Below are 18,663 nucleotides of genomic sequence, written 5' to 3'. Positions count from 1 at the left end.
CACATTTACTCAAACAGGTTTTTTCCTCTCCTTCCCTCCAACTTAAAAAAAAAAAGGGCGGGGAGCGGAGGAGAAGGAAGGATAAAAATATATTTAGTGGAGAGTTCCTGGGCAAGTTGTTCTCTAACCTGTGCTGGTGTTGATGTGCTGAAACTTGAGATGGCAGAAAGGAAAACATGGAAACATGGAAGATGCGAAAATCCCATTTCCTCTGCGTGGATTAGGTAGTGGTTGGATAAACTGCTGTTTCTGGTGCCCTTTGTCACACTTCAGCAACTGCTTTGATGTAGCATGATTAAGCAAGACTGTGGTTTGAATAGTGGATAAACTGGTTTTTAATGCTAGGGTGTTGGGGGGTGAACTTTTTTGGTGTGTGAAGTTTTTGTTGCTGCTTTTTTTCCTGAAGCCATTGTAGTACTATAAGAACAACGCTTTTTCACTTGACCTTTTTTGCCTAATAATTGTCTTTGTTCATTCTTGTGCATGATTTGGAAGCAAATTGTAGTGTATCAAAATGAAAGCAGTAGTCCACACATCATTAAAACTGTTCCAGCTGTGTCAAATTAATGAAGTTGCTGTATATTTCTTTTGTTAGGCTTTCTTTTGCAAGAAGTTCGTCTCAATATCTTTATTTTTTTAAAAGGTATTTTTAATGTTATCATGGTCTATATATTCTACATCCTGAAAACAGAAACCTTTGCTGCTGTTCCTGAGGCTCTTGGGGTCGCCCTGCTGAGCAGTGGGGGCTCGGGCCTCAGAAAGGCTGTGGGATTATGCTTACAGTCCGTGACACAAATTATGTCATGGCCAGAGTCAAACAAGTTAATATACAAGTTTCCGTGATGCTTAATGAGAGGATAAGGCTCAGAACAATGGATTACAAAGGGATTAATGGCAATTAAGTTAATTGCCATAAAAAGCAAAGTAAAGCAGAGGTGTTTGATAACTACAAATTCTATTTCTTGCAGACAAATTTATGTGCCATACAATTTTACTGGAACATACAGTAACTATTTCTTCTTTTTTAATAGGAAGGTCGCTAAAATCTCTGGTATAGGTTTCTTGTACTACTTATTTCCATCTCTTTCAGGATGCAAGATTATTCATTGCATTCCTCAAATGTAGCGAGGACCTTGGCCAGAGAACACATGATTTAAAAGCTTTAGTGCTGGTGTCAGTAAGGTTTCAAAAGTATGATGTTTCTCCAGGCTCTAACCACCGTGGTTTCTTTTCTTCATGTCTAACTGTGAATTGCCAATGAAGACAGCTTTGCTTCTTATGAAGGCAGAGGAGGTTTTTAACACTGATCTAAGCTGAACAGAAACTGTTTGAAGTGTCTTGAATCGTAAATGTCACTTCAGTCCACATGAACTCCTTCAGAGAGGGAATCCTAGGATGCTGTAAACCTTGAGCAACAAGGAGGATGTGGCTAGAAAGAACCTCCTTTTACTGAATCTGCCCAGCAAAAGATAGGGTTTGGATTATCTCTGTGTGTCACTTGTGACAGAAGATTGCCTGATCTGTTCTTACGGATTTTCAGTAATGGAAATATCAGGATCCATACCGGCACTTTACTGTCCTATCATTGAAAAGTCTTTCTGAAGTCTAACTTGAGTCTTTCATGCTGCTTTTTGAGCCTTTTACTTCTTGTCCTACCCAGTACTATTGAAGAGATAAGATGTTCTTTCTTTAGAGCAATCATTTGTGTATTTGGAGGTTGGTATGCATCTGCTTTCTCTTTTCTTCTTTAAACTGCACTGCCCTAGTTCAGCCAGGTTTTCCTTATCAGTCCTGATTTTGGCCTTTCTAGTTGCTCTTCTCTGGACTCGTGTCGCTTATCCCACGTGGGATAGAGGATTGCCCCCACGCCTCGCTGGTGCTGACCAGGGCAGGAGCAGCACGAAGTCTGTCTGCTGCTGTACTCCTGGCTGCCGTGCTGCGTTTTGGTGGCTGCGCACTTCTGCAGCTCAGTGCGGTGCTCCCCTTCCTCCCATGAACGTGAGGCTGTTGGCTTATGTTCAGCTGGTGATCCCATGCTGAATGGCTGCCGGTGGGCTTGATCTCCATGCTGCATTTGTGCAGCTTATGTACAGCTGCAAAAACTTGTAATGCTTTTTTTTCCATAGCGCCCCTTAAGTTTATGAATATCAGTCTGAATCTGATCCTGTTCTTCTGCTTGTTAGCTTCTACCAGCCTCATGTCATGTGCTGGTTTAATAACCACAATCCCTTGATCCATCGTGCAGATGGCTGATGAAGATGTTGAACAGAAGCTAGTTCAGGACAGAGCCCAAGGTCCCCAGGAGGACCCCCCCAAGGAGGTCCTCTCGATATAACCTTCCAATTTACCAAGGAGCCTTTGAGGGCTGCTTTTCGGGGTACTCTTTTTCAATTAGCTTGGTACAACAGCTTTTCACTGTAGTCCAGTTTTATTAGTTCCCATGTGAGGAAATATCAAGATTTCATAAAGTCTGGCTACGATCGCCGTTGCGTCTCCTCCACCTACAAGTCCAGTGTTCCTGCTATGTAAGAAAATTATGTTGGGTTTACTTTTATCCTGACAAGCCCATATTGTCTCTTCTTAGATAAATTCTCCTGGCCTGGTTATGAGAAACCTTTCTTGCCACGCAAATTTAACAGTTCTTCCAATAAACGAGACATGTATCATTGGACGTGTTATTTCCAAAATCGGTAACTTTCTGGAGTCTGAATAGCAAGAAGAGTCTGGTAATCGGTCTCTAAAAGCAAGAGGTCAACCAGCCTGTTTAGATTTTAGGTAGGCAGCAAGTGACTCAGCAGAGCTAAAATCTTGCCAAGCTGACTTATGTTAGATTTAAAGCAGAGAAAAACATTCAACAGTGAGGACATAATTTTAAGTGCCCTGATACTTTTAGGCATTTTGTGTCTTGTGTGTTATTTCCTTTAATTTAAAATTCTTGGAAGGTAATGTAGGGGTCACACACAAGGAGTTATCGCAGTTCAGACTTGCTGTTCACTTTGAAGTGCTGGTGTTGGAGGCAGTCCAGGATCCTGTAACATGCAAGTTGGGAACTGCACTTGGAAAGAATTGCTGAGTTTTCTGAAAAGTAGGGAACAAGGCAATTGTGTTTTCTTGCCTTTTATTCTTCTGATGCATGTGTAAACACTCAGTAAACATTTTTACGTAACGATAGCATTCTTTCTTTTTCTTAGGTACAGCTCAGTACACTGCATTTGCTTAAAAACCAAATCACCATGGAAATTGTTAAGCTACAGAAGAAAATTTAAAACCGATTGGGCCACAGGTAGAAAGGTTGTGTTTCTGTTCAGCGTTAGAAGTATTGTGAAACTCGGAATGGAAGCGGTGGGACCTGGGCTGGTCGCTGCATCTTTAACATGTTTAAACAATTGCCTGTCTTGTTTTAGGAGCTAATTTCATTTGTGGGTTTTTTTGGAAGAGTTATAGGGTTTGGGTTTTTTAGCCAGCTCTAATTTTGTTTGGCTCTATTTATGAAGAGAAGCAATTGCTTTAAGCCCTAGAATTTGCCTGCCTAACAGGAAATATTTTCCTGGTGTGCCACTTTGTAATAAGGCCCCTTATTTGAGTCCACAGTGGTAGGTGCTGACAGCATTTCATCCCCGTGCTACCATTTTTCTTTCCAGGATCCCTCCTGACAGCAGGCTGGCCTCTGTCTCTGGGCTCTTGTCTCTGGGGCAGCTCTGGCTGCGGTGTGGTCTCTGTGGTGGCCCTGCCCAACCCTGTGTTGTGAGTCATGGGGGACAGGCGGTTCCAGGGATGTTGGGGTTGGCAGCCTTCCCCTGGTACAGGGTGAGTGGGCTGGACGCAGTGCTTGGTGAATTTACTTAGTTTCAGATAGAGGATATGTCATTCTTCAGCTTAAAAACCTGTGGCTTCTTGTCTGAAAGGCCCCACACCTGGAGCCTACAGCCCCAAGAGATGCAGCAAAATCCTGAAAACTCAGAAACTGCAGATTTTGGAGCATTAGAAACAGTCATGTCTTAAAGAACAACAATCTTTGCCTCAACAGAGGTCCCACTCTTCTGTATAATGCCTCCTTTCACATGAAGGTATAGAAATTTTCACAACCGAGTAGATCCAGGGAGGGTCTTACCTTCTCAGCACAATAGCAGGGGAGCACAGCTCTACCCGGACCTGACTGCGGATGCTATCAGCAGCATTCATCTGTGCTGTGCAGAAATGGAAAATATTTTAGTGGTGAGTTAACTAGGAGGCATATCCTGATCCAGCTTTGTCACAATAGCAGATCGCTGTGGGCACTTATCAGAGTTGCTCTCGCTGTGGAATTTTAACTCGGGAGCAAACTTTTTGTCTTCCTTCACAAAGGGGATTTCTCTTTGTTCTTTGTGAAAAAACAGGAGACGATTTGTCTGTTTTCCTTGGATAATCTTATTAAGAAAGATAAGGCTTGAGAAGGAAACAGCAGCTGAACACTGGTTGAGCGCATTCTGTCTTTTCTGTTGGTCGCAGATATAGATCCACCCTTGTCAGGTCTCGGTTTGTTCTCTAGTTGTCTTCCCTGTTTCACATGGCTTCAGTTTCCTCTACGGATTAAACCCACACAATTGATTTAATTACTGAAGCAGAGGCTTCATCTGTCTTAACTTATTTTTAAACATCAGGGCTGGGGTAGGGGGAAGATGTCTGCAGAAGAGAAGGGTGAAGGAAGGAGCGGAGAGGGGATTTACAGCACTAAGGTACCCCGCCCTGTTACGCTTCAGCCCACGCTTCAAATTCTTTCAATGGAACAAAGTCAAGCTTTTTTTTTTTTGCTTTCCCCTAAGGTGAATCATGTTTGGAAAAATTTACTTGTAGTAAAGAAAATGATAAAATTTAAGCCCTAATATTTCTGGAGCTGCTTTTGGTAAGCTAATAGCCGTGGCCTGTTTATAATGTAATTGCATAGCTCTCTAAGTTACTGCAGGCTTCTTCATTAAAAAAGGAGAAAAAAAAAAATCCCCAAAGCCAAGTCTGTATAACCGTAGCTCAGTAATGAAAGCTTAATTTATTTAAACGTTTTCTCTCCACGTAAATGTGGATGGGTAACTGGAAGGAAGCCAAGTCCAAACTGAATGTAGCTGATGCTGTTATTCCCAACCGAGTCTGTAAGTGACCTGAAACTGTTCTGCATTTTGCAGCTGTTCTGAGGGCTCTCAGAGGCTGATACCGCTGCAAGTCAAGGATGCGATGATATAAATGCCACCATCATTAATTCTTCTAATACTGACCTTTTTGAAAGTACTCATTGAGCAAATGCATTACTTTTGGGTGCAGGTGCAAATCCCTGGGGTAGTGTTGGTAATGCTACTGGGAGGGGAAACAAGGAACATAAAGGTAATCCCCGTTGCTCAACTTATGTTCATCAGATGAAAGATTTAGTTATCTCCTGGGCACTGAAACCTGTAACTCTTTGAGGCTGGAAAGTGGTACAGCAACCATAGAAAACGCATGGTTAAATAATAATTTTAAAAAAACCCAACAAACCAGCTGGTTTAAATTAGTGTCCTTTCCTCCTTGCCACAGTAGTTGCTTTCGATCTTATTGTTAAACAAGCAAGTGTTGATAATGATTCTTTTTTGTATTTCAAAGTTGGTCTTTTATCAGTCTGTTCACAAAGGCAGTGAATTTTGCTGTGCACGGTGCCTTTATTCTGTATCCCTCACTTTCAGTGAGGCTAACAAGAAAACGAACCTTGTACTGGATGTCCTGGCTTTCGGGGTCTTGTGATTCGCTCTTACTGCTTTCTCTTAAGGGATCTTGAAGCCAGAGCGCAGAATGAATTCTTTCGGGCCTTCTTCAGATTGCCCAGGAAGGAGAAGCTGCATGAAGTTGTAGACTGTTCTCTCTGGACGCCGTTTAGTCGCTGTCACACAGCGGGAAGGATGTATACTTCAGACAGTTATATCTGTTTTGCCAGCAAAGAAAATGGCTGCTGCAATGTTATCATCCCACTTAGAGAGGTAGAGTTGTTTGTTTGTTCCATTTCGGATCTCTATCTGCCTTTTTCTGCCGTAAGCATCCACCGTCACTTGACTTATCTGCAAACTATCATTTGATGAAAAAGAGTAGGATGTTCAAGTATTGTGCCTACAGGATTGTTGTAAAGCTTGTTCAGGACTCATTAGTGCATGAGTTCCTAAAAATCTGGGTGATTCAACATGATCCTCAAAGTGAAGTATGGGCAGGTAATGCAGCAGGACAGAGCACTGCAAAACCAGAGTCTGATTAGTCCAAGCCTTGGGCAGTGCTCTCCTCCCAGTCCCACAAACACATACATCCAGCTTGATGTTGATGGAGGCTTCAGCTTGGACCCATTCTAGTAATACAAAAGCATCCTTGCCTGGGATCAACACTTAAAAGTGTTGAAGTTCTCCCTCCATAAACAAACTCTAGCAAGCCTGTGGATACTTTGCAACCTCTAGGGCAGAGAACGAAAGGGGATGTTCTGGAAGCAGTGATGAGCTGCCACATTCCCATGAAATCAGAGGCTTATTTAAATGGAATGGAGGCTGCATGGGAAGGTGGTGGGAGTAGAAGAGGAGAAGGAAGCTGTCAGCAAACACCTGCCTGATCTGCTGTGGATACAGGGCTGTTACGATCTTTTAATTAAAGCTTTCCTTTCATCCTTGACTTATAACAGTAACATCAAAATGTCCTAACTGTAGCAACTTACCTTCCACTATTACAGAAATCACAGAACCCCAGGTTGGAGGAGACCTCAGGGATCATCTAGTCCAGATAGGAAATAATCAGAGAACAGTGTTATATACTTAACCAGAAACAACAAAACAGCTGTTTTCTCCTGTCGTCAGGAGTGTGAAAGTAAATTTTCTCCTCCATCCTGCAGAATTTGATCAAGGTGATCCTTTTCTAAATCTTGTTTTAATCATCACTCCCCTTTCTTTCTTCTCAGTCCATTCTCCAGAAGTGGGCCTCACAGTCATTTAAAAAAAACAGGAAAAAAAGCAGCTGGGGTACTTTTTGGTGCCTGCTGTGAGCTTCTAAGGAGACCATAAACTTCAGGTGGTAGGATGTGTCTGATCAAGGAAAGCTAGTATGAATAACCATGTTTAAAGCATGTGTTTAAATGAATGCTGTGTTTGTACATTTTGATATTTGTAGAATATTTGAAGATGTTTCTGTGGGTGTGGTGCATAATGTGTTTTCTATAATGTTTCTGGAAAAGGTAATCAGTATAGAGAAGATGGAGGACACGAGCCTTCTCCCTAATCCCATCATTATTAGCATAAGGAGCAAGATGGCCTTTCAGTTCATTGAGCTGAAGGACCGGGATACTTTGGTGGAGAACCTGCTCCAGAGGCTAAAAGAAGTGAACTCCAGCAACCCAGTGCACTGTAACAACTTGCAAAATAAGAACCAGGTACTGAACTTCTGGGCTTTTTTTTTGGATTAGGAATTCAATGGGTTTATCCATTGGTCCATTGTCCTGCCTTCTTTAGGGGGTTGATCTTGGGCCAGTGCTGTTTGATGCCTTCTTTAATGACCTACCCAATGGGATGGGGGACAGGGCTGCCGTTCACAGAGACCTCAACGATCTGGTGGAATGGGCTGATAGAGAGCTCATGAAGGTCAACAAAAGCTAATGTGAAGCCTGGCAGAGTAACCCCATGCAACAGAAAGGTCTGGGGGCTGGCTGGCTGGAGAGCAGCCATGTGGAAAAGGCAGGGGAGTCATGGTGGACAACAGGTTGAGTTTATAAGTCAGCAGCGTGCTCTTACAGTGAAGAGGCCGAACAGCGTATGGGGTTGTACTAGCAGGACTGTAACCAGCAGGTCAAGGGGTGTTACTGTTCCCTTTTATTCAGCACTTCTGAGTCTGATCAGGAGTACTGTGTCCAGTTTTGACTCTACTCCACCACACAAGAAAAGCATCGACAAATTGGAGTAAGCCTGGTGGAGGGCCACAAGATGGTCAGGGGCTGGAGCACATGCTTTATGAGGAGAGGTTGAGGGAGCAAGGCTTGTTCAGCCCGTCTTCTACTGGCTAATGGGGAGTTACAGAGGAGACAGAGCCAGACTCTTCTTGGAGGTGCCAGCTAAAAGACAAGCAGCAATAGTCACAAGTTGCAGCAGGGGAAAATCCGAATAGATAAAAAGAGAAAGATCTTCCGTCAAGGGTGGGCAGAGCTGGACCAGGGTGCCCATAGAGCCTGTGGACTCCCCTTCCCTCAAGCCACTCAACTTGACCGGACGTAGCCCCCTGCACCCTGGTCTGAGGAGCCCTGTTTTGATCAGGGGATTGAAAAAGACGGTCCCCTCCAATTTACCTTGGTGTCCGATTCTGTTTTTCAAATCCTAACCAAAATTGTTTGGTAGCTTGTGATCGAGGACACTTAGAATTTACTAACAACTTCTGTTTTAAAGTAACAACCCTTTTTCTGACATACAAATGAATGATAATTTGAATAAGGTCTTAAGTAAGGCCCTTCCCCCTGAAAGGTGTGAAACGTTTTGATGCAAGAGGCAAAGGCTAACCCAGCTCTGTGTCTTGAAGACAGTTGAGGATGTAGTTCTTAGCCTCTTCCCGGCCATTACCGCTTTGATTCTGCATTGCAGAACAGTCTTGCCTTTGGATCTGCATGCATGCTCAGGGATGGTGAACCTGCATGCCTGGGAACAGAGACTTCACAAAGCAAGGAGAGAAGCGAATGCGGAAAGGAGAGCAGCTGTTTGCTCAATGCAGAAGCACTAAGGTCAGACTTTCATCGGTCAGGAATGGCAGGCCTTGATTTTGGAAAGGTATGTAAAATTTGGGGGCAGTTGTAAGAGGGTTTTTTTTTTCTTAAAAAAAGAAGCTGGGGTGACATTCAAACAGATACTCATTTTTAGTAAAATAAACTCTGTATTGGCTGGAGAAGTTAGAAATGGGATAACAGCTTTTCTGTTTGCTTGGAGTTTTTTTCTTCTCCCCCACCCCCCCATTTCTTTCTGGTGAATACCCATAATTTTCATCCCTGTCTGATCAGTTCTGCTCTCGCCCTCTGTGGTGAATTACGTAGGCAAAATGGGGAAAGTTGTAGTCCTTAGAGCAGACTTCCCATAACCATCGGTAATGGAAATACCTTTTGGAATTGCTAATATGTAAAATGTTTCTGTTTACCAGTTCTCACATGCACAGGATTTGTTCTTTTAAAACATATCTTCTTGTTCCCAGTCTAGGGAGCAAATCAAGGAGAGTCTGTGGGATGACCATTTTGTTGAGTATGGCAGAACTGTGTGCATGTTTCGCACAGAGAAGATCAGAAAACTTGTTGCAATGGGAATCCCTGAATCCTTAAGAGGCAAACTCTGGCTGCTTTTCTCAGGTGAGCGCTCTTAGAAATGCTGGCCGTAGCATCATCTGATTCTGACCGTGGCAAAACATTTAGGCAAGAAATCTCTCAGGGGCAATTAAATGTCGTTTACGTGGAGCTTATGATAGTGCTTATACGAGAGAGATGATCAGCTACTGAACTAAGAAGTGCAAGGAAATACCTAGGTAGATCTGTAAAAATTTTATCTCTGGATAATATGACATGATGTGCAGAAGAATTTTAAAACCACCTGCTTCATCTGTATAATTTAAAATTAACGTCATGTTTTCATAAAATAAGGTTTGTCTTCAAGCAACAATTAGATTGTAGCATAAATATTGATTTAGCCCTAGACAAATCAAATTATTGCAAAATAATGACATCCTGAAGTCAGCAGTCCTACTCCTGCTTCTTGTTGAATGTTGGCAGGGGTAATAGAAACTGGAGATGGAGAAAACATCCACAGATGTTTCATGCACAGATCTGGAAGAGTCAGAATGTGCTTACAGTATGATCTCAAGTTTAGTCCTTAATCCAGCGTATGACATGTTCAAACATTTGTGAAAAGTGTTACGTCATGTGGAGTTTTTCCTCCCTGGCGGGTGCGAACAGTGCTGAGTACATTTCTCCCAGTGATATTTTCTGCTGGGACAGTTCTCTGCTTGATGTCAATATTAAGGTGTTTCGGGTGATGTTGCGTTGTATAAGCTTCGCTAATACTGATTTTGTTTTCAAGACACACATTCTGCTAGGACTTTTTTTCTTTTAGGTCTGGAGATCTCATTAAATTCACGGACTTTGGGGAAAACCGTCTTGCTTACATCCTTTCGAGCAGTAATACCCACAACGCTAGGTTTAGTGTCATGCTAATCTACTTGTGCCTTCCTCCTTCTCTCTCCCTGCTGCCTTCAGACGCTGTGACGGATCTCGCCTCGCATCCCGGTTACTATGTGCATTTGGTGGAGGCATCCATGGGCAAGTGCTGTATGGCGACGGAGGAAATCGAGCGTGACCTCCACCGCTCGCTGCCTGAGCACCCCGCCTTCCAGAGCGAGACGGGGATAGCTGCCCTGAGAAGGGTGCTCACGGCGTACGCGCACAGGAACCCCAAAATAGGATACTGCCAGGTGAAAAACCCCCAGCAGAGTAACGCTGGGTTTTTTCCTCCTCCTGCTCTCTCAGTTTTATCATTCTCTTGGGAGTATTTTTAATGGTGGTTTTGATATATAGTGTCTTTTTAGTGATGAAAAATACATAATTTTAGATGTTAAATGTCAATTGCTCTGGAAAACAAGCGTATAGGCTGGTACCGTGGCTTAACAAAAGTCTTACTCAGCATTTTGCAAGTTGTGTTTAGAGTTAAAGGAGGGAAAAAATGTATTTCTGATACTTCTGTTAGAAAGTGCATTTCTTACTCAATACTTGGGGACAGTGCGAAGTAAACAGGCCTGCACAGATGAGATTCATGTAGAGCACTGGGGCAGAGGTTTAATGAGCTAAAGTTCTTCTCCCTTCTTCCAAAATCGATGACAAATTATGAAGTACTTTACCTAGCTGGCCAGCTAAAATAATAATTTTCCGTACAGCTCCCTGAATTCTGATAATCATCACACCGGTTCCAGATCCCGTATCTTCTTTCATAATACAAATACAGGGAGGCGGGGAAAGCATCCCCAAAACATCTTGTACTATCAGCTTTGTACTTTGCATCTGGGCAAATCCAGTACTCTGCTTTTCTCCATTGTTTCCTATTGCTCTTAAGAAAAGCAGTTTGAAAAACTTGTTATGCCTTTGGGTTGCAATTATGTATTCACTATTTTTTTTTAGTTGTTTACATTATGTTAGGCTAGTTTTCTTTCTTTAAAAATACCCACAATTTAGCTTTGTCAGTAGGATTTGCTGTTACTAACAAACCCCATTTTCTTCTCTGCCCTTTTAAGTCTATGAATATTTTGACCTCTGTGTTGCTGTTGTATGCCAAAGAGGAAGAAGCCTTTTGGCTGCTGGTCGCTGTGTGTGAGCGAATGCTGCCAGATTACTTCAATCACCGAGTGATAGGTGAGCTCGTGTCTCTCTTCTGGCTAACTGGGAAGGGGCAGCTGAATGGTACTGGGGTAAGTAAAATGCTCAGGGTCTTCCAAGGTCCAGACCCCATGGGTGAGGTGGTTTGTTGAATTGCACAGTGTGCAGGGACAGCAGCGGTGGCTGCTCAGGTTCCAGCTAGGGCTGTTTTTGGTTTGAAGTGTTTGAACTGCAAGAACTATAGATATATGCTAAAATTTACAGTTTGTCTTTTTTTCTTCCTGTTGGTCGGAAGGCGGTGGCAGTTTTGCCTGTTACGTAAGAATAGAAGAGCTTGTGTGTCTTGGTTAGGAGCGTTCAGTGTTTGAGACTCAAGTAGTTTAAGATGAACCTAGGCAAGACCTGCTAGGGTAGCTGTTTCTGATCTGATGTGTCTGCATTGCCTGGCTGCTGGAGCAATACAGGCTTGCATCTAAACTGGCCCTTGGTAATGAGGGCTGATACAAAACCCGCTGAATGTGAGATGCTGCATTAAGAAATAAGCCCCGTCCCTCTGCAGTGTGTGCCTTGTACTGCATGTGCTGTGTCTCCTGTTCTTTGCAATGCAACTATTTTTAAGTCTCTTGTGCAAATATCTGCCTAACATTAACACAGTGTGGTCACTTCTTCCTCTTACAGAAATGTTTGATAGCTTTTCACTCTTTAATAGCTAACCGTACTCTTTAGTTACAGTGTCTGCTGTTACACTGTCACCATAGCAAAGGTGGGGTTCAGGGTCACTTGTGAGGAGGTGGGGATAGGAGGAAATCACTGGTAGTAGTGGTTCTGGGAGCTAGAAATGGTGCGGGCACTCGTGTACTGCCAGGGGAGCAGGAGGAGATGTCTAAGAAGATTTGTCATCTTTTGCTTGGAGGTTAGGGTTGTCATACTTTCCTCCTGAGACTGTGCTGCTGCAGTTATTGTCTTGTCACTGAACTGGCAGGTAAGGTAAGTTAAAGCAGAGTTATTCCAAAGTTAGCTGGATGCTTAGGATGTTTTGTGGTGCTTCGAATGCCTTTGGTATTTACACGTAGTGGATTGGGCACTGTAACTGTCCCACTTGTCAGAACTTTGGTTCTTGTCTCCGAACGTGGCTTTACACTGCCATCTCAATGACTTACTCCCACATTTGTCTGCCATCTTCCTTGATTAAAAAAGAAACACAGCTTTATCTGTCCTTGTGCATGTCTAGATATCTTCAGCCTAGGGCCTGTCTTGAGTTACTTTGGTGCTTGCTGGGTTACTGCCCGTAAGTAGCATTTTTCACACCCCAGTAAACTTGAATGGTCCCATATGGACAGCCATATCACTGCCCTAAGGTCTGCTTAATTTGGGGTTTCTATCTTGCCCATTACTTGCCATGGCTACAGCCTACATTGTTTGAGTGCTTATAGTCTTGGTTGTCCTGTCTCTCCATTTTCCTGTCCTCTGTACCTAAAGGAAAGGGTGAGTAGTGCGGTGACTCTAAAAGAGGTACTGCCATGGCTCACCGCATAGCAAAGAGCCAGGGGCTTCAGCTCAGAAGTTCCCCTAGTTGAACAGCAGCAGTGTAGTTTTGCAACATGGTTGCTTAACTGAGCAGTTACTTCTGCAGCTTTGATTTACCCTAGACCTTAGTGTGGCCAAATCTGTGCTACTGATCTTCTCCACCCAGCTCCTCCCCTGGTTCCTGTTGCTTGAGTTAGTGTTCTTGGCTTCACATTTCAGTTGACCTTCTTTTTTGATTTGCAACCAGCTCTTGTCTAAACTTTGTATTGTTTCTTCCTGCAACACTTCCAAGACCCAACTTTTCCCCTTTGTCCACACTGCCAACACTGTTGTCCAAATTTTGATCTGTCTATAACTTTGGTTATCTGTGACCTTGGTACCCGTCACTGTGCTTTTCCTCTTCAGTGTCAGCCAGTAATCTCTTCAGTAAAAACAGCTACTGAATTAATGACCTTGCTTATAACAGGCCTTCTTAGTTCCATCTTTATGACGTCTCTTCATGACATTCAAAATCTTTTATGCATGTATTTCTTTATAATTTTTGCTTTCAAAACTTAGGCAATTCAGCCCTAGTCAACCTTTTTATTTTTATCACATGACCATCTCCCTCCTTCAGCCTTGCCAGCTATGACCGCTCTGTCTTTTAACAAGCCTTTTCATCATTTCACTGCTTGCAAATGGTAAAAGCCTGCAGGCAGGGCTGGCACCCATTATCTGGAACTCCCTCTGTTCTTCTCCCTTCTGCAATGCATAGAGAAAATTATAAGCAGATAGCCGGAAGATAGAAGCAAGTTGTACTTGGGTCAGGAGTGGTGGCGAGGGTCATGCACATCCTATTCTCAGGTTAGTGTGACTTTTCTGTCCTCCCCATAAAACAGCAGGCTTTCTCCACCCCACTTCATCTGTTAGACTGTCATCGTCTTGCTATTACAATTCTTGAAACAGTGAAAACCTCGGATTTATTTCTCTGATTTGCTTTTTCAGTCTTGGAGATATCATTTAGTTTGCATCTTGGGTCATAATTTTTTAAATTGATACCCTGGTATTCTCCTACCTCCTCATGGTTTCATGCTGTAATAAATTAGAGATTCAGTTGCTCAGATATCATGGTTTCTGGGAGCCTAATGGAAACGTGGGCATGAAAGTAACTTTGAACACACCTGCTTGAATTTTGTCTACAGGGACAACAATTAGATTATGACCTCCTGCAAAAGATCTGGGGAGCATTGCGCGTTCTTTTTAAACCTCTGCTTTTACCAGTCTCTCCTGTGCTGCCTCTGACCCTGGAACGGTCTTTTTATATGTGTCTGCCTCTCAGTCTCTGGCTTCCTTCAAATACCCCTAAAACCAGCTCTATTTGGGTTGGGTTTTTTTTGTCAATGTTAACTATGGCTACTAAATTGTTTGTATTAAGCTTGTTTAAAAAAGCAAACAAAACCCTGCCCTCTGTCGAGTAACCCCAGTCCATTTTCTCCTCTATTTTCTTTACCCTTCTTATTCACAGTCATCTGACCTGAGAAGGCTCTCTCTTCAAAGCAAAGCACCATGCTTGATGTGTTTCTCAAAAGCTCTTTGCATGACCCTGGGCACTTGTTTTTGATCTGTGGTGTTGTATTGTTTGTTCAGCCACCAGCAGAAGCTCTTTGTGGCTTGATGTGAAAAGTTCTAAAGACAGAGAAATATCATATCTATTCTTCTATGATTTGGATGCAAAGCGAAAAGATGCTGGCTCTCTGCCACAAATTGTCCAGGCTATACTCTGCTTTTGGGCAATGGAAGTTTTGAGTGCTAAGGGTACATATGTCTAAGGGATTTCATAGCAATTAAAGTTATCTCCTAATAGTAGCAGACTATGAGAAAGAAACAACTTGAATGACAAAATAATTGACAAGCTAACTGCATTTTATATTCAGGAACATTTTTAACTTCTAGTGTCTTCAGTTAAAGCTCCTGATGTGGCAGATCTGGTGTGCAGACACAGGCCACTTCAATGACACAAAACTATATTGATTCTACAATAGCTGTGGACAAAGCAGCACTGAGCTAGTAGCTAGAACAGAAGGAACAGAGCCCAAATCTGCTTCTTTTGGAAAGACTGGCTGAGACAGTAAAGAAAGCTTACATCTGGGCATTGCAGAAATCTTGTGTTCTTAATATATACATATGTGTGCAAGTATATATATATATGCATATATTTATGTGTAAGTATTTTTTTTCCTGCTTAGTGTGTGTAGCCATACCTGGATTTCCATCTTATATTTTCTCACTTAGAAGGAAACCTCTACTGCGCGCTTGCTTGAGTACGTACGCTGGAGAGGAACGTGTACTGTCTTATTTTCATTGCACGGATCCCAAGTCAAACAGTAAAATGCTTTAAGATTGCTTTCGCTAGCACTTAATTATTATGTGCTCTTTTAGCCAAAAACAACAGCTGCTGCTATTACGATTTCATTGCACTCTAAAGGCCCTTAGCAGAATCAGCACGGTCTTTTTGCAGAAGGTTGTACAGTAAGGGTTACGGATGTGAGGGTTGGGGCTGAGATCACAGCAGGAGGATAATGGGATTTTTCATTGTAGATACATGCTTTTCTTGTCAGTTTAAATATTAAGAAAGTCTTGCAGTTCATAATTGACAGCGATCGTTAGCTTTAAAGGATACTTTTTCCCGTGTCAGTCCTGGCTAATACTGTTTCTTTATTACTTGCAGGTGCTCAGGTAGACCAGTCAGTGTTTGAAGAGCTTATAAAAGAGCAACTTCCAGAGCTGGCTGAACATATGAAGGATCTGACAACCTTAGCTTCCATCTCTCTTTCGTGGTTCCTTACCCTTTTCCTTAGCATCATGCCCCTGGAAAGTGCTGTGAATGTTGTGGACTGTTTCTTCTATGATGGGATCAAAGCCATTTTCCAGCTGGGCTTGGCCATACTGGAAGCCAACGCCGTGGATCTGTGTAACAGCAAGGATGATGGGCAGGCCCTGATGATCCTAAGCAGGTATGGCCATGCAGGAGCGCTTCTTCCATTGCAGACCGTTCTGCTGTAAATCAAAGGCATTTGGGTGCCGTTGTGATACCGACAGTGCCCTGTGGGCACCGGTGGGACCCTCTGTGTTACCTTGCTGCTGCTGCTTTCGCAGCGTCTGCCTTAAACAATGGGCTTTGTACATCGGACAAGTAGATGTCCTGTGAAATTTCCTGGCAGCGCCGAGACCTGTGTCGACTGCGTCAGTGTGCAATATTTACCGCCGCTCTTCGTGCCTTCCCTAGAGTGACGGGCTTCCTGCTCCAGACTTCAAGGAGACAGAAGTTTTCTTCCTTGAGCAGCATTTAGTCATTTGGCTGGCTTGCCGTTCCTCAGATGAGTAATCGCAAAGGCATTTTTAAAAAAGCCTAGCAGCCCAAAACCCGATTTATTTCGAAGTCTGAGCCGTAAGACTTGTTTGCTGATGTATATTGAGAAGAGCACAGTGCAGAGTAATCTGTGTTGCTTATATTTCTTCCCTTCAGGTTTTTAGAGCATGTCAAAAACGAGGAAAGCCCTCTGCCACCTATTGGTAATCACCACGCGTTCTTCAGCGACGACCAGGAAGCCTCTCCAGTGACTGAAATAGCTAACCTGATTCATGACTCCTACGAGGTAAAATACAGCTCCATGTCTACTGGTCGGTGAAGTTTACATTTTTAAAAAGAAAAAGGTTAAATACAACATGGATGTTTTGAAAGTTAATGCATATCTTTACAGACTCCTTGAATAAACGTTCAAATGCACAATGCTAGGTGGAGTATAAATACCTACACTGACAGATCAGTTAGAGCCTGGGTACGCTTTTTCTTCAAGGACTCATAATACTTCAAAAGTTGTATTTCCAAAAAATGAGAAATGCAAATATTATAAAATACTATAAAAATAATAAACTTCTGTTCCTCCCTTGTAGAAATTTGGAGACCACTCTGTGGCACAGATAGAGCACATGCGCTACAAGCACCGAATCCGTGTCCTGCAAAACCACGAAGACACAACCAAGCAAAATGTGGTGAGTAGGGTATTGTCTCGTCTGAGGTAGCTTAACATCTCCTCTCTGGAGGCAGGTGGCTTTCATTTTTTAAAAGGCACCACCAGGTCTTGAAAAAAAGGAAGAATCATTGCTGATTCTGGAAAAAGCTTTTTCCTGGGATGCTGATGAGTTTGGTTTTTCTTTTGCAGCCACGTGCATTATTTTCTAGAGTGGCTTTAACGTTAAGAACAACTGCAGGACTGTCCAGCCCAGCGCCTCGTCTCTGACCTAGGCAGATGCCTGGGGAAGAGCGTAAGAAGAGAGTGAGCGCGATGCGATGCATTCCTGGCCTCCTGTGACCTGTAGCTTAGGGACTTCCCGTCTTTGTTTCTGATAGCCCTTGAGGGATTTCTCTTTTCACGGATCTGTCCAACTGGTGAACCTAAAGAAGGGAAAAATTGCAAAGATTTTTAAATATTGCGGTTTTCAGCTGTACCACGTAAATAAAGCCCCTGTGGGGATCGTGGGCCTGCCCGTGTCAGTGATGATGGGAGAAAAGATTGTCACTCACATGATTTTCTTTCTTTTTAAGCTCCGAGTTGTCATCCCAGATGTTTCGATTCTTCCTGAAGATTTAGAGGAATTGTATGACTTGTTCAAGGTTGGTCTCGCTGAAGAGTAGGGGATGCACCTGTTGGAGGCTTCCCAGTGGAACTTCCAGCTGTTGCTTTGTAGTGCCACTGTCCTCTGCCTGGGCAGATGGGATCTTGTCATTTTGTCCTTTCTGTGGTTGCACAGTTGTTAAAGAGGAATAGCAACGTACTGATCCTTCAAAGGAGAATTGCTTCAGAGTTTCTCTTCTAACTTGTTGCTTGCAAATGGTCCATGAGAAGTTAGGTTCTGGTAACTTTCACATGCAGAATAAACTAAATAATACGTAGCTCTGCTCACTTGGAGCTCTGTAGTACTCCTGCTCTTTAAATGCTCTTTAAAGGCAGACTCTTTTCCATGGGGGGAAAATCCCTACAAACCTGTGTCCTTGCTATTTGTTCCAAATTTTCTAATAGTTATAACTTTTTTTTAGACCTAAAAGCAGTTTCTACTTCAGTCCCTTTCTGTCAAGCTGGTGCTTGAAAGAACTATTATAAAAGTTATTTGGAGACAGGGACATCTACCTTATATAATTATGCATGATTTAGAGGTCCAAGCATGTAATTATTTCCCTTAATGGACCATTTCTTTCGTGTATTGTTCATAGCCATAAATACTAGGCACTGAGAATATGACCGTGGTATGTTCTTAGTGTTACGTAGCTTTGTGGAGATAAAAGCAGCTGTATCCTCCCTCCATTAATGGTTGTAAGACGATGCTGCTGGGACTCGCTCTTCAGTGCTGCCCTCCTGCTCTGTTTTTGAGCTTTGACTGGCTCGCACTCCTCCCCTTTCCTCATTTAATGTCTTGGTGGTGGTTCCGTTTTGTTCCTTGCTCCCCTGGGACAGCTTGTTTTCTTAGGACTCTTTGTTTCACATCAGTGTATCCCTAAGGGAAGACTAATTAATAGGTACAGTATCCAGATGGAGAGGTCTGAGAGAGAATAAATGAGCAGGTCAAGCCTGTATAACGCTTAACCAGAATTTTCTCTGACCGTCTGTCCCTTTGGATAGTGAGAGACGCCCCAGGCCAGATGTGGCTAATAGTTTCAGTAGCCTTCAGTGAATTTCTTCCAAGACTGTCCAGTCCCCCTTCAAATCTGTTAATTATCCGTTGGAAGTCATGAGAGTGCTTGGCTG

The 18,663-nt window shown here is 43.0% G+C and overlaps 1 protein-coding gene across 2 annotated transcripts in view; it reads left to right on the top strand.

Annotated features, from left to right (window-relative positions):
• Positions 1-18,663, top strand: part of TBC1D8 (TBC1 domain family member 8) — a 53,875-nt gene that overhangs the window by 29,689 nt on the left and 5,523 nt on the right. For both annotated transcript variants that reach the window (XM_064439001.1, XM_064438993.1), the window contains exons 6-15: positions 5,771-5,978; positions 7,205-7,399; positions 8,595-8,777; positions 9,193-9,343; positions 10,244-10,458; positions 11,272-11,389; positions 15,588-15,873; positions 16,386-16,515; positions 16,814-16,912; positions 17,466-17,534. In XM_064439001.1, coding sequence (XP_064295071.1) covers positions 5,771-5,978; positions 7,205-7,399; positions 8,595-8,777; positions 9,193-9,343; positions 10,244-10,458; positions 11,272-11,389; positions 15,588-15,873; positions 16,386-16,515; positions 16,814-16,912; positions 17,466-17,534 — 1,654 coding nt within the window. The remainder of the gene's footprint in view (positions 1-5,770; positions 5,979-7,204; positions 7,400-8,594; positions 8,778-9,192; positions 9,344-10,243; positions 10,459-11,271; positions 11,390-15,587; positions 15,874-16,385; positions 16,516-16,813; positions 16,913-17,465; positions 17,535-18,663) is intronic.

Source organism: Phalacrocorax carbo, chromosome 1, assembly GCF_963921805.1.
Source record: "Phalacrocorax carbo chromosome 1, bPhaCar2.1, whole genome shotgun sequence".
Taxonomy (NCBI): domain Eukaryota; kingdom Metazoa; phylum Chordata; class Aves; order Suliformes; family Phalacrocoracidae; genus Phalacrocorax; species Phalacrocorax carbo.
The sequence above is the reverse complement of the archived record's forward strand: the minus strand, read 5'-3'. Positions and strand labels throughout refer to the sequence as shown.